At 42.8% G+C, this 15,362-nt stretch overlaps 1 protein-coding gene and 1 non-coding gene across 3 annotated transcripts in view; one reads left to right on the forward strand and one right to left on the reverse strand.

Annotated features, from left to right (window-relative positions):
• Window positions 1–15,362, forward strand: part of coro1cb (coronin, actin binding protein, 1Cb) — a 198,441-nt gene that overhangs the window by 85,398 nt on the left and 97,681 nt on the right. For both annotated transcript variants that reach the window (XM_068054781.1, XM_068054782.1), the window contains one exon: window positions 3,419–3,621. In XM_068054781.1, the coding sequence (XP_067910882.1) occupies window positions 3,419–3,621 (203 nt within the window). The remainder of the gene's footprint in view (window positions 1–3,418; window positions 3,622–15,362) is intronic.
• On the reverse strand, window positions 349–467 carry LOC137383047 (5S ribosomal RNA). Its single transcript, XR_010977333.1, has one exon. It is a non-coding gene; the product is annotated as a 5S ribosomal RNA (ribosomal RNA).

The following is a 15,362-nucleotide window of genomic DNA, read 5'->3' on the forward strand; positions in this document are numbered from 1 at the left end:
GGTGTCACACAGAAATTTCAACAAGGAGTATATTATTTTTTATTTTTTTTATTTAGTGATACAGCACTGAAACAGGCCCTTCGGCCCACCGAGTCTGTGCTGACCAGCAACCATTTATACTAACCCTGCACTAATCCCATATTCCCTACCTCCTACCTACACTAGGGGCAATTTACAATGGCCAATTTACCTATCACCTGCAAGTCTCTGGCTGTGGGAGGAAACCGGCGCAACCCCACGCGGTCACAGGGAGAACTTGCAAACTCCGCACAGGCAGTACCCAGAATCGAACCCGGGTCCCTGGAACTGAGGCTGCGGTGCTAACCACTGCGCCACTATGCTGCCCTAAGCCTACTGCACCTGGTATTCCCAGGCAGTCTCCCAACCAAGTACTAACCAGGCCTGAGTCTGCTTAACTTCCGAAATCAGACGAGTTCGGGCGTTTTCAGACTAGTATGACTGTAGGACTGTTTAGATTTTGAATTAGCAGTCTATCAGTAGAAATTTTACTGAGTTTCCTGAAATCCCAGAAACACAAAAGGCAACAGAGAGTCACTCCTGAGGCAGAGACTTCTCGGAATGGAAGTAAAAAGGAATTTGCTACCTCCAACAATGCAAAGATTCCTTTCCAGGGGTCTTTTCCTCTTTAGGCAAAACACAGCCTGTAGGCCAATGCAGATTTGCTGCTGAGAGAGACACAACTCCTTCCTTCAAGGAGAGCACTCTTCGCTAGTTCTAGCCAGACTTTACACACAGTCAAACTGATACAATACGGCATGTGACTTCTCTCTTGCCTAGGAAACAGGCTTGCAGCTCACATGCATTGTTCCCAGAGAATATAAATACTGCTCCCAGTCTTAAAGGCACATAGACACCCTTAATCTTTAAACAGAGTAGAAAAAAACACTTACATGACAAGAGTGTGAGAACTGACAGCAATTATTTTACAGGAAAATCTTCATTTAATTAAATGAACAGAAACCTGGCTGCAAAGTGGACAAGAAAGGAAAAGAAACATTTTTGAATATGTTCAGGAAGGATAAAAAAAGATGAGAGGTGAAGTGGCAACATTAGTAAAAGGGTAAATCGTGCTTGAGAGAAGGGTGATGGAGACAAGGAAGGGGTGCAAAGTCAATATGGCTGTTGTGCAAAGGTAAAGAAGCTTGTTGCATTAGATTGGGGTATATTAAAAAAATACAAAAATTGTGGAGAGGAAATGAAAGAAGAAATCTGCACCCAGAGTCGAGATTCTGGGAGATTTCAGTTGTTTGTTTATTAATTGGAACAGAGAGGGATTCGATGAAGATGAAAGAATGAAATTCCTAAAATGTATGCAGGACTCCTTCCTAAAGTAGTATGTTGGGCCTAGAAGGGTTGGAGTTATTGTTGGTTCTGGTAATGAGAAATGAAATAGATCAGGTAGTGAACTAAATGTGGGAGAGCACCTTGGGATACTGACAATAATATAAGGCTTAAGATCCAACTCAAAGAAAAAAGTACAAAAATTAAAACATCAAATTAGATTAGGACAGTTTTTAGGAAGACGAATGAGCTAACTGAGGTGGATGGAGAAATTGCCACATGGGACTGTAGTGTTAGTGAGATTTTTAGAAAAATAGAGTTGCATAAGTACAGAAGAATATTGCTTTAAAGAAGGAAATGACTTGTTCTGGATGGCTATAGTTTAAATAGAGGGAACCAATGAGAACCAATTTGGATTAAAAGAACAGTGGTACAAAAATAGAATACAATGGAATAAGAGGTCGAGCAGAATCGATAAACTAGCATAAGGAAAACATTTCTAAAACATAAAAGTCAAATATTTTGCAGATATTAACAAAAAATTAATTGTTCAAAGCCAAGTGGGACCTGAGTGGAGAGGATTCTCAATTTTGTAGAGAATGACATAGAATTTATATCTCAAAAATGGGCCATTCAGCCCCACAGATCTATGCTCCATGTGAGCCTCCTCCCAACCTATTTTATGTAACTCTCACAGCATATCCTTCTGTTCCTTTCTCTTCCATGTACTTAACAAACTTTCCCTTAAATGCATTTATGCTATTTGTCTCAACTATTACATGTGGCAGCAAGTTCCACATTCTAATCACTCTCTGTGTAAACACATTTCTCTTGCATTCTTCATTGGATTTATTAGTGACACTCTTATATGTGTGACACTCTTATATGTATGACCCTAGTTTTGGTCTGCCCAACAACTGAAAGCATCTTCTTTATACCCTATCGAACCCTTTTCATGTAAGGACCTCCAGTGGATTGTGTTTCCCCAAGAAAAAGTGGAAAAGACCATAATCTTTTTGAAGATATTGCCCTTTTAAAAAAAAAATAAACTTCGCGTTTACATGAAAGAGGATTTTTCTCTCCCACAGGTGAAACAATGTTCAGAATTTGCTGATCAAAAAATGGCCTCGGTATTTAATACTTTGCATCGGTGTTTATTAAAAGGATGGATGTTGGAGAGGAGATGTATACTGGATGGTCGAGCACGGGATGAGCAATATTATGGATAAGCTCAAGAAATGCAAAGCACCTGGGGCATGACGGGATGCATTCTGAGAGAGATGAGGGAGAAAATTGCAGTGCTCCTGGGAATTATATTTGAGGGCTCCATAGAATGTGGATGTGTGCCAGAGATCTGGAGAACGGCCAAGCTGCTATCCATATTTAAGAAAGGAGATGTTTAATTGTGGTAATTACCAGTCAATAGACTTAATTTCTGTGGCAGGGTAAACTTTAGAGCCTTTCAATGAAATTACCACATATGGGCAACGTAGTTTACTGTTGCCAGCATGGATCCAGAAGAGACAATTGTGTTTTAACAAGCCTCATCAAAACCTTTTGAGGTGTTAGACATGGTAGCTGATGGGAAACAAAGTGGATATATTGTGTTGAACTTTAGAAATGCCTTTGACAAAATGCCAGACGGGAGATTACTGGTGAAGGTCAGTTGGAAAGAAGAAATTGAAATAGGGCCTTTTTTTTTAAGTTATTGGAAGTGGATTTAGTTTTGGGGCCATTTCTGTTCATAGTGTTTATCAATGATATGGATTTATGGCCTGGAAGGAGATGTGCTAAAGTTTGTGTATGATTCCAAATTCGAAGATGCATAATTCCTCAGACTGAGGGATACGATGCAACCCAACTCGACTTTGGATGGACAGAATCTACACGGCTGCATGTTTGTGGTTCAATTGAGCAGAGTGCAAACATTTCACATGCCCATTATAATTTACTGGAATCCTAATTTGAGGCAGGTAGAGGGAGAAGCCACAGTGTGTCGGCGTCAAAATTTCACATGATGCCACTAAAAGCCACTGACAATGTTGCATCTGTTCTAGATTGGGCGTTTCTGTTGACTGCATGGTATTAACACGTCTTTTTAAAAATATCTTTCCAGAGATGCAACAGCGGAGGGTTGTACGACAGAGCAAGTTTCGGCACGTCTTCGGACAGGCTCTGAAAAATGACCAGTGTTATGACGACATCCGAGTTTCCAGGGTTACCTGGGATAGTTCATTCTGTGCTGTAAATCCCAAATTTGTGGCAGTAATTGTAGATGCAAGTGGCGGTGGAGCATTCATGGTACTTCCTTTGCAGAAGGTAGGTGTAATAGTTGCTACATTAAAAGGTTTGGCGCGATCCTTTAGAGTTGGTAATCTCCTCAGTTTATTTGGGGTAACTTGAACAGTAATGCTATACCTAATTTCCTCCTCCCTGGTTCATAAACTGGGAGAATTCAACAAAGATGAAGCATGTATTTGGCCAATAGTATTCGCATTACTAAAACTTGGAATTTGATGTGACTCTACTGCTTCTCCAGGTGGGGATTCATGTCCACCTCACCATACTGCAACTGTGGACAAAAACTTAAAGGTATTTCTATAAATATAAGACTAAATAGCCCGAGGCACATCATAAAAGTGTAATTGGGGTTATGGGTGACTGGTGCAGGTGCGGAGGAGAGATATGGATGTCGAGCCGAAGAACAAGATATTAGGATGACCCAAAGCTTTGTCAGATGATGAAGGAACCTCTTGGAGAAGTGAGAGATAGAGGGGTTGTGCAGGAAACTTGAATTTGGGGCCTAGTCGGATGAAGGCATGTTTGTTATTGTTTGGAATGTTTTGAGGAAGAAAAAAAAAATGGCAGATTTGGAAGGCAGTGGGACAGTACCAGAGGAGAAGGAACCATTTACAATGTTGGGTAGCATAGTGGAAGGAAAGGAAGTTGGGTGGTCAGTTCAGTAAGATTGGGGTCAAGTATCAGTAGGTAGGTCACAATGGACAAGATGGAGAAGGCATGAAGGTATATGAGGGCGAAACTGCAGAAAGACAATGCCAGGGGGGGTGGAGAGGGGACAAGAATTTGGTTTGGAAGGAAAGTGAAGGAGCGGAGTTGCTGAACAGATGGCGTCAATCCTTAAACAATATTCATTAGATCCTCATGCTTTATTGGGGGCAGAGAATATGGGGTTTAAGGACACCTTTGGTAGTGAGAAAAAGAAGCTGGGGGTTAGCTTCACTCCCCTGGATGTCTTTGGAGTAGTGGGTGGTTTTGGCAGAGGTAGGTGAATGTCAGTAGCAGTTGATCTGGTGGTTGGCTAAACCAAGTAATGTGCCAGCTGTACTCAAGTTTGCATACTTGGGCTTGAGAAAGCAAAGGTAAAGGTTATACCCAGATGCTTGATGAGAGTGGGAGGGATTAGAATTAAGCTGGGGACAAGGGCAATTGAAGTTGAGGGAGTCGTTTAGCAAATTAACAGTTGCAGAAGTGATGACTTGAGGGCCAAATGCTAGGCAGTTGGAGGTTGAAAGTACAATTCTAAATGGCTTAGCTTGGAATGTTCTCCCCCCTCTCCACAACCAGTGCAGACAGAAGGAAGTGAGATTAGAAGGATGTACAAGGATATGAATGGTGAAAGATACCAGAAATTAGTCTTGTCAGTAATTGAGAACATGAGTCGGGTGGAATCAAGGTGAAGTGTTCGAAGGTATCCAAGGAGTATGGGGAGAGGATATGGTGTGACATGACATAATCATGTGGGCTGGGCTGATGGTAGAAAAATGAGTTGTCACCACCCATGATGCAAGTTTCAATCGAAGCTATCAAAGCAATGCAATCATCCATCTTCACGTTGTGCTCACGTGGGAGACCCAGTATGAAGGCTGTGAATTTGAACTTATTTCCACACTTCCAGCATGATGATGGTCCTGGTAAACTTGTTAATCAGCTAGGAATCCTTTTAATATCAAATTAAAACTTTTTTTTTAAAGCTTAGACAAAAACAAGACATCTCTAGGAAAAGAGAACAGGTTACTAGTATTTCAGAATAACATGGTTACAAATGTCTGGATTTTAACAATGCACTAAATGGTTTTTAAAAAGAAAATTCCACTTTCTCCCTAATGTAGTATGATTCAAAAGATAGTAACAGGCTTGTACACACATACCCATTCGCTCCCTGAGGCTAGGTACAGGCCACGTTTTAATCAGTTGATCGTGTTGTAAGTAACTGAAATGTGCACCTCTGTTGTACATTTTAAGGAAGTTTCCCCAGCCATCGTCCCTTGGTTTTTCTTCACTCTACTCCTTCACAAAAGAGAATGGGTATTTTTCCTCCGTTTAGATCTATGTTTTTTGTTAATTGGTACACCAGAAAGTGTTGCTCCACTGCAGTGTTGAACTTTTTCTATCCATGTTGAACTGTAATTCAGGTAGCTGTTAAAGCTGGAGAGTTAAATGTGAAATGGAAGGGTTGTGAAGCAACTCTTAATTGTATTGAAGGAAACTGATCTCCCTTGCAATGTTAGTATTTTTTTGGTGATGTTTTGAAGCTGTTTGGCAATGTATTTTTTTACAGATTTCTATGAAAGTATATTTTGGAAATAAAAAAAAACAAGTCTCCAGTCAAGTGCTTAAAGCTCAAGTCCTCCCACATTGTTATCCCTAGTGGATGCCAGATTTAAACATTTTAGTCACTTCATGTTGCCCCAAGCAAATTGCAGCAGTTTCTAAAGCCATCTGTTAAAACTTGTAGTTGAGTTTCTCTGTGTTCCAGCCGATAAATGAATAACACGCTCTCCAAGGCAAAAACCAAGTCCTTTGTGTTTTGGGTAACTTGATGGTTGAACGCTGTACTGGAACATATCAGCAGTTTCTACATGTATTCATTTTCTCTGCTGTATTGACGGTAATTTGAGGTTGGATTTCAGTGTCTTTTGGAGAACTTTTTAATTTGGTTTATGTATAAATGCAGCAAAATGTTATTGCAACAGGGTAAGAAAAATTGGCTATTGGTAGTGATAGCAGTAAAAATATACGAATTAGGAGAACAAATTGGATTCCAGTAATGGAAAGCATCACCGGTACCTGGAATTGGAAAAGGAAATGGAGCTCGACTTGCAGTAACCTTTTGACTGCAGCAATGTGATCTAATTGGATCAGACTATTTGTACTGTACTGATGGATTAGTAAACGATGTTATTGCAATTAAGAATGTCCCAGTTGGATGATCTCTCCTTGGCGGGGAAGTTCTTTTGCAGGAGCTTTTGAGAGTCCCTTAATATAAGAAACTCTACCTTGTATCGAGCATTAGATCATGCAGCAAATCCAGATGTTTGTGAGGCAAAGTTTTCTTCACAAAGAGCAAAAGAAAGCAGATGTTCATCCCCCATCACTCACTCCACCGCAGGTTCAAATATTCAAAGACTGCCTTTGAAGATAATGCCCTTCAGCAATGTGTTTTGCCCTAGATCTGCTTGTGTTTAGGTAGCCTTGTTGTAAAGATGGTATACAGTGCCCAAATGCTGCAGTGGTTTCAGAATGAATGATTCCAAGAGTCAGGCTGCTGCTCTGCAAAATTAAATGTCTTCTACAGTCATTAAGGGCCTTAACTTTTTTTAATATTGTCTCTTAATTCATTTAAGCCCCTCACATGAGGGGCTGAGATAGAGTAGACAGGAAGGACCTGTTTCCCCTAGCTGAGAGGTCAGTTACCAGGGGACCCAGATTTAAGGTGATTGGTAGAAGGATTAAAGGGGTCATGAGGAAAAGCCTTTTCACCCAGAAGGTGGTGGGTGTCTGGAATTCACTGCGAGAAACTGTGGTGGAGGCAGAAACCCTCAATTCTTTCAAAAGGTACCTGAACATGCACCTTACTGCTGTAACCAGCAAGGCTATGGACCAGGTGTTGGAAGGTGGGGATTAGATTGGGCGGCTAGTTTTTTTTCGGCCGGCATGGACGCGACGGACTGAATGGACTCCTATGCCATAATTTTTCTATGCTTCTATTTGCTTATTATTTCATTTTCTTGTGTAATCTTCATTTAAATTTATTCAGGTGGGGCTGGGGGGCAGTGGCGGTGGGGGAAGGAGAGAAATTCAAGCTAATTTTTCTGTTTCACATTTCTTTGCCTTTCTCCCCTTCAAATTCTTCGTGCACCATTTCTTTCTGTGCTCAATTCTCAATCAGTGCTTTTTTAATGTATCCTTTACATTGCTCTTTTCCATACAGTTGTCTATGTTGGATATTGAATTTGTTATTAAAGTGGTAATGCCAATCTAGAGTGGGGGCTTCTGCAGGGCGGCACAGTGGTTAGCACCGCAGCCTCACCACTCCAGGGACCCGGGTTCGAATCTGGGTACTGCCTGTGCGGAGTTTGCAAGTTCTCCCTGTGACCGCGTGGGTTTTCGCCGGGTGCTCCGGTTTCCTCCCACAGCCAAAGACTTGCAGGTGATGGGTAAATTGGCCATTGTAAATTGCCCCTAGTGTAGGTAGGTGGTAGGGAATATGGGATTACTGTAGGGTTAGTATAAATGGGTGGTTATTGGTCGGCACAGACTCGGTGGGCCAAAGGGCCTGTTTCAGTGCTGTATCTCGTTTAAAAAAAAAATAAAGCTAGGCAGAAAAGTTCTGTCCTTGTCTGTTCTGCCTTGCTGTCGTGGCCTCAACTTGAAAATGGTGCCTTTAGCATAATGTATACTTTGCAAACTAAGGGGGGCTTGATCACCACCTAGTAAGAATTCCTGCTCCCCTGCTGAACTTTTCATTATTAACAATTAACCTCTTAACCCAGACCAAAATTCCCAAGAAGGAAGGCCATCTATGGTGCATTCACACTACAACTATGGTGTTGGTTCCATGGTATTTTTCTCCAAATCCAAAGTCTGAGTCCTAACCTGACCAAACAAGTGCTCTCCCACCCCAGAGGAAGCGATGTCATTCCACTCCGCTTTGTTTGAGTCCACCTGAGCCCAGATGACATTTTGAACCTTGTTTAGCATCTCTATGAAGCTTAAAAAAAAAAGCTTTGCACTAATATGAATCGTGACTGTCGAAACACTTCAGGGGCTGATGTGCTATAACCTTGGCAGTAGATGGTGGAATTTCTAGCGAAAGCGTAAATGGCTGAACATTGCCATTGTCTGAGGGTTGTGTTGAAATTAGTGCAGACAGTCATGAGTAGGTGAAGTTAATATGCCAGGTTGAGCAAGAAATGAAGCAGACAATGAAGCGAATTTCATTCATGGTAATAAAAGCTGGCCTTTTCTTTCACCTCAGTTTATGGGTGGACAATGACTTATTTGACTAGTTAACTGAGGTTCTCTAGGGCTACAATAAGTAAAATTTACTGAATCTGCATTTATTTAGGTTTTCTATTGTGTACATCGGCCACCTCTTGTATCTAATGGAAAAGGGAACAGTTGATAAACGCAGTGTTATGGCTGAGGTGGGAGGAGTGCACTGTTTTTTCCAGTTCCACTCCTCCACAAGTCACAGCATATATTTAAATGTTTACCCAGTTATCAATACCATCAATCATAGACTCTGTCTGTATCCCAGAATAAAATGCAGCAACCAGGTTTCTTTAATAAACAACAAAAGTGTCAGTTTATTATAGATCAAGACATAACCAGTAACGAAACAAAGCATTAACACAGTGAGATATGAAGTTCTCTTTTTACCTTAGCCCCTCACACACACCAGTTAACTGGAAAAATAGAGGTTTTTTTCTTAGAGCTCTGTTAGAAAAAAGGCAGAAAGAGTACCTTGGCCAAATACTTGCTAATTCTTGAAGAAAAAAGTCAGTTGTCCTTTTTTTTGGTTTGGGGTCCCAAATACACATGGATGGTTGTCACTGGGATCTTTCTAGAACAGTGCTTTCAGGCGACGTTGAAGATCAGTTTGACAGGTTTTCCAAAGTAATGGAAAAGCTGGCAGACTTTTCAGGAGAAATGCAGCACCAGTTTTCTCTATTTCTTACACTTGATTCTCAGGACGTTCTCAGAGATGGCAGAGGATGCTGATGAGGACTGCTCTCTTGGCTGGTTTTCTCCAGCTCCTTCAAAACAGTTCACACTCCAGCACACGGTCCAAAACAAAACCAAAAACCATATCTCGAGTCAAGCCTCCTGATCCCTATAAATCTTGACCTGTCACTTCTCTGTAAACATCTTCTCCAAGTGAAAAAGCCCCTTCTGGGTATTTATCTGAAGGCAGGTGACTTCCAGTAAGGGTTGTTTACAAAGCAAGACCTCTCCATGTTCTGACCCCAGTGGAAAAAAATCTATGGAATCCTTTTCAGCTTTCCCAAATAAAACACAAGTCTTCAAAATTTAACAAAAAATTGAAGTACTTGTGCAACACCTCCACTCTTGGAGGAATGAAATGCCATTTTCAAATGTGTTTCATTATGAAGTATGGAAAAAAACGCAGATGAAAATATATTAAAACACACTTACGAACTCGTATTCATTAACTCTTTACCTGTAGCAATACTGTTCTACTTTGTACCATCTTTGCACTCCGATAACTCAAAGTTAAATCCTAGACAAAGCATCCGCAATTACATTATTTTTTCCCCGCAATGTGGATAATCTTTAAGTGATAAGGCTGCATAGTAAACTCCATCAGAACAGTCAGGCATTCTGGTTTTTGAGTTTTTCCACAAAGACTAGGGAGGTTATGATCAGTATATACCAGTGTCTTTGTAGTCATGGCAGACATAGACCTCAAAAGGCTTAACAGCTAGTAATAAGACTAGGGTTTCTTTTTCCACTGTTGAATATCTTTTTTTAGTGTCTATTTAGCTTTTTGGAAAAGTATCCCACTGGCCTTTCTATGCCTTGTAACAGGACTGCACCGATCCCCAGGTCACTAGCATCAGTTGTAACCTTGAAGGGCTTAGTGAAATCTTTAATCAAAATGGCTTTCAGCCTTTCAAAGGATGCATGGCACTCCCCTGATCATACTACCTTAGTTCTCTTTTTTTTGTTGTAAATCTGTCAGTGGAGCAGCTCCTCTTCTTTGGCCTCCTTGTCTCGAGAGACAATGGGTAAGCATCTAGAGGTGGTCAGTGGTTTGTGAAGCAGCACTTGGAGCGGCTATAAAGTCCAATTCTACAGTGACAGACTCTTCCACAGGCGCGCCACTCTTTATCCCCGCCTTTATGGCTGTCCGCCAGCTCTGGCGATCACTGGCAACTGACTCCCACGACTTGTGGTCATTGTCACAGGACTTCATGTCGCGTTTGCAGACGTCTTTAAAGCAGAGACATGGACGGCCGGTGGGTCTGATACCAGTGAAGAGCTCGCTGTACAATGCGTCCTTGGGGATCCTGTCATCTTCCATGCGGCTCACATGGCCAAGCCGTCTCAAGCGCCGCTGGCTCAGTAGGGTGTATATGCTGGGGATGTTGGCTGCTTCGAGGACTTCTTCGTTGGAGATACGGTCCTGCCACCTGATGCCAAGGATTCTACGGCGAAGATGGAATGAGTTGAGACGTCGCTGTTGGCTGACATATGTTGTCCAGGCCTCGCTGCCGTAGAGCAAGGTACTGAGGAGACAAGCTTCAGACGCTCGGATTTAGTATAATTTGCAGTAGAAACCACACATCCCCAAGAACCTCATGATATCTCGCTTAGTCTTGGGGATGGGGAACTCTACCAATGCTTGTACTTTCGCTGTTGTTGGCAACACTTGTCCTTGCCCTACTATGCTTCCAGGGTAGGTTACTGCTGCTTTTGCAAATTCATTTTTGGCGAGGTTTATCACTAAATCATTTGATTGCAATTTTCTAAGCAGAGCTTCTAGTTGTTCAAGTGGTCCTTCCAAGTGTCACTGTCTACCAGCACATCGTCGAGGTAAACCACACCATTAGGGACGCTGGCTACCACTTGGTTCTGAAAAGTGGCTGGGGCGTTTTTTTTTTTTAGCCTGATTGGCATCATTCAGCATTGGAAAAGACCGTCTGTGACCAAGGCCGTTATTTCTTTAGCTTGGGATGTTAAAGAAACATGCCAGTATCCCTTTAATAGATCAATTTTTGTAAGAAACATGGCACTGCCCACTCTGTCAGTACAGTCTTCCAAGCGAGGAATTGAATAGGAGTTTGCTGCATTAACCTTTCTGTACTCTATGCTGAATCTAGTTGAACCATCAGGTTTAGGCACTAAACTGGCGAACTCCAGCTGCTTTGACTGGGTTCAATTAGATGGTTTTCCAACATAGTCATAGAGCGATACAGCACTGAAACAGGCCCTTCGGCCCACCGAGTCTGTGCTGACCAACAATCATCCATTTATAGTAATCCTACATTAATCCCACATTCCCTACCACTCACCTACACTAGGGGCAATTTACAATGGCCAATTTACCTATCAACCTGCAAGTCTTTGGCTGTGGGAGGAAACCGGAGCACCCGGCGGAAACCCACACTGTCACAGGGAGAACTTGCAAACTCCACACAGGCAGTACCCAGAACTGAACCCTGGTCGCTGGAGCTGTGAGGCTGTTCTGCTAACCACTGCACCACTGTGCGACCCTGTATTAGTTTAGTTTAGAGATACAGCACCGAAACAGGCCCTTCGGCCCACCAAGTCTGTGCCGACCATCAACCACCCACCCATACTAATCCTACACTAATCCCATATTCCTACCACATCCCCACCTGTCCCTATATTTTCCCTACCACCTACCTACACTAGGGGCAATTTCTAATGGCCAATTTACCTATCAACCTGCAAGTCTTTGGCATGTGGGAGGAAACCGGAGCACCCGGAGGAAACCCACGCAGACACGGGGAGAACTTGCAAACTCCACACAGGCAGTACCCGGAATTGAACCCAGGTCACTGGAGCTGTGAGGCTGCGGTGCTAACCACTGCGCCTGGGCCTGTTTCTCTGGACTTGAGCGATAAGGGTGCTGCTTTATAGGAAAGGATTCCCCTACATCCACATTATGTATGGTTAAGGTTGTATATCCTGGCTTGTCCCTACAGACTCTCTTAAATGCTGTGAATAGCCTTATTAGGTTTTCACATTGTTCTGCATCTAAATATGAAAGCATAGTGTCCAATCTCCCTATCAATTCAGTATTAGCTGACCAGATAGTAGGAGGTTCAATTTGAGAATTGTCTGGGCATCTTTCTGCCTCAAATTCACTATCCCTTTCATCCTTCACTGTCCCTACTTCCTGACATACCTGCACTTGCTTATCCTGCTCCAGGTGATATTGTTTCAATATATTGATATATGACACAGCCGTTTGTTTTTCTGGTGGTCTGGAGTGTCAATCAAATAATTTACTTTACCAGTTCTTTTGACTGCTTTATATGGACCACTGAACTGTGCTTTCAGTGGTTCACCCTGTAAAGCCAGTAATGCTAACAGCTCAACCCCTGATTGAAATATTCGGGTCTTGGCATGGTTGTCCGCCCATTTCTTGGTTGTTTGGGAAACTTTCAGGTGCTCCTGAGCCACTTTGCAGGCTGTCGTGAGCTGCTTCTGGAACACTGATACGTAATCTAACAAAGATGATTTGTCTCTGTTCTAAAAACCTTTCTTTAATTAGTTTGAGGACCTCTTGCCTCATGTCCATAAACTAATTCAAAGGGACAAAAACTGGTCGACTCATTAGGTCAATCACTAGCGGCAAATAAAGGAAATTCTAGCCCTTTATCCCAGTCATGGGGATATTCATGACAGTATGCCATGATCATTGTTTTAAGGGTCTGATGGTACCTTTCTAAAGTCCCTTGTTGTCGATGGGTGGTATGCTGAAGACTTTAACTGTTATGCCCAAATTATTCATAACTTCTTGGAAACATCTGTACATAAAATTGGAACCTTGATCTGACTGAATCTCAATTGGTAATCTATATCTAGTGAAGGTCTGGGTTAATTTCTCTACCACTACCGTAGCAGAAATTGTTCTCAAGGGAATGGTCTCTGGGAACCTAGTAGCCATATCCATGATAGTGAGTAAATATTGGTGTTCCACTTTTGTTTTCAGTAAAGGTCCTACATCGTCTATCAACGCCCTACTAAATGGTTCCCCAAGAACTGGTATCGGTATTAAAGGTACTGATGTTATGACAGGTTGTGATTTTTCCACAATCTGGCATGTATGGCACATTTTACAAAACTGTACCACGTCCTTGGAAAGACTTGGCCATTAAAAATGTCAACTTATACTTCATTGGGTCTTCTGGATCCCCATATGTCCCGCTATAGGAATTTCATACGCTATCCTTAATATTTCCCAGCGATGCTTGGCTACACTGTTTGGCGAACAACTGTCCATTCATCGTCCGCAGGTCTGTGAGCAGGTCTCACTTCCTCACCAGGATCCCATTTTTAATATAGCAGCCTTCCGGAACTCCCTTTGCCTGAGCTTCAATTTAAAGCCGATTGTGCCACATTATTTAGCTCTGGATTGGCTTGCTCAGTCTTTTCTTTTTTTTATTCACTGATGGGATGTGGGTGCCGCTGGCCAGGCCAGCATTTATTGCCCATCCCTAATTACCCTTGAGAAGGTGGTGGTGAGCTGCCTTCTTGAACCGCTGCAGACCTTGTGGGGTAGTTATACCAACAGTGCTGTTAGGAAGAGAGTTCCAGGATTTTGACCCAGTGAAGGAACGGCAGTATAGTTCCAAGTCAGGATGGCGTGTGACCTGGAGGGGAACTTGCAGGTGGTGGTGTTCCCATGCATTTGCTGCGCTTGTCCTTCTAGTTGGTAGAGGTCGCGGGTTTGGAAGGTGCTGTCGAAGGAGCCTTGGTGCATTGCTGCAGTACATCTTGTAGATGGTACACACTGCTGCCCACTGTGCGTCGGTGGTGGAGGGAGTGAATGTTTGTGGATGGGGTGCCAAACAAGTGGGCTGCTTTGTCCTGGATGATGTCGAGCTTCTTGAGTGCTGTTGGAGCTGCACCCATCCAGGCAAGTGGAGAGTATTCCATCACACTCCTGACTTGTGCCTTGTAGATGGTGGACAGGCTTTGGGTAGTCAGGTGGTGAGTTACTCGCCTCAAGATTCCTAGCCTCTGACCTGCTCTTGTAGCCACGGTATTTATATGACTACTCCAGTTCAGTTTCTGGTCAATGGTAGCCCCTAGGATGTTATTGGTGCGGGATTCAGCGATCGTAATGCCATTGAATATCAAGGGGAGATGGTTAGATTCTCTCTTGTTGGAGATGGTCATTGCCCGGCACTTGTGTGGCGCGAATGTTACTTGCCACTTATCAGCCCGAGCCTGATATTGTCCAAGTCTTGCTGCATTTCTACACAGACTGCTTTAGTATCTGAGGAGTCACGAATGGTGCTGAACATTGTGCAATCATCAGCGAACATCCCCACTTCTGACCTTATGATTGAAGGAAGGTCATTGATGAAGCAGCTGAAGATGGTTGGGCCTAGGACACTACCTGAGGTACTCCTGCAGTGATGTCCTGGAGCTCAGATAATTGACCTCCAACAACCACAACCATCTTCCTTTGCGCTAGGTATGACTCCAACCAGCAGAGGGTTTTCCCCCTGATTGCCATTGACCTCAGTTTTGCTAGGGCCCCTTGATGGCATACTCTGTCAAATGCTGCCTTGATGTCAAGGGCAGTCACTCTCACCTCACCTTGATCAGAGAAGACTTACTGAACATTTCTTTCGGATTACCCAAATCCCCAAAGGATTCAACTGTTGTGACTATGGTGCCAATTCTACCTCCGACAATGGAACTTGTTTAGCCATTGTTCAGGTCACGACTCATGAGGGAAAAGTTCCTGAAACCTTTTCCTGCAACTGTTCTGTCTCTTTAACGTCCCTTGGTTTTTCCATGACTACTGAAGAAGTTACTACCTTCTCCAGCCAAATCATTCCCCAGGTGTAGGTCAACTCCATCTACAGGCAAACTATGGGCAAATTGTACAGTTATGGTTCCAGACAGTAGGTCACTCTCCAGGTGCACCTGATACAAAGTTATGGGTATATACTCCCTGTCAATACCATTCACTAAAACCTTGGCATTTAGTACACTCTCTGGTGAAAAAGTTATGCCTTCCCCCAGCA

Source organism: Heterodontus francisci, chromosome 23 (assembly GCF_036365525.1).
Source record: "Heterodontus francisci isolate sHetFra1 chromosome 23, sHetFra1.hap1, whole genome shotgun sequence".
Classification (NCBI taxonomy): domain Eukaryota; kingdom Metazoa; phylum Chordata; class Chondrichthyes; order Heterodontiformes; family Heterodontidae; genus Heterodontus; species Heterodontus francisci.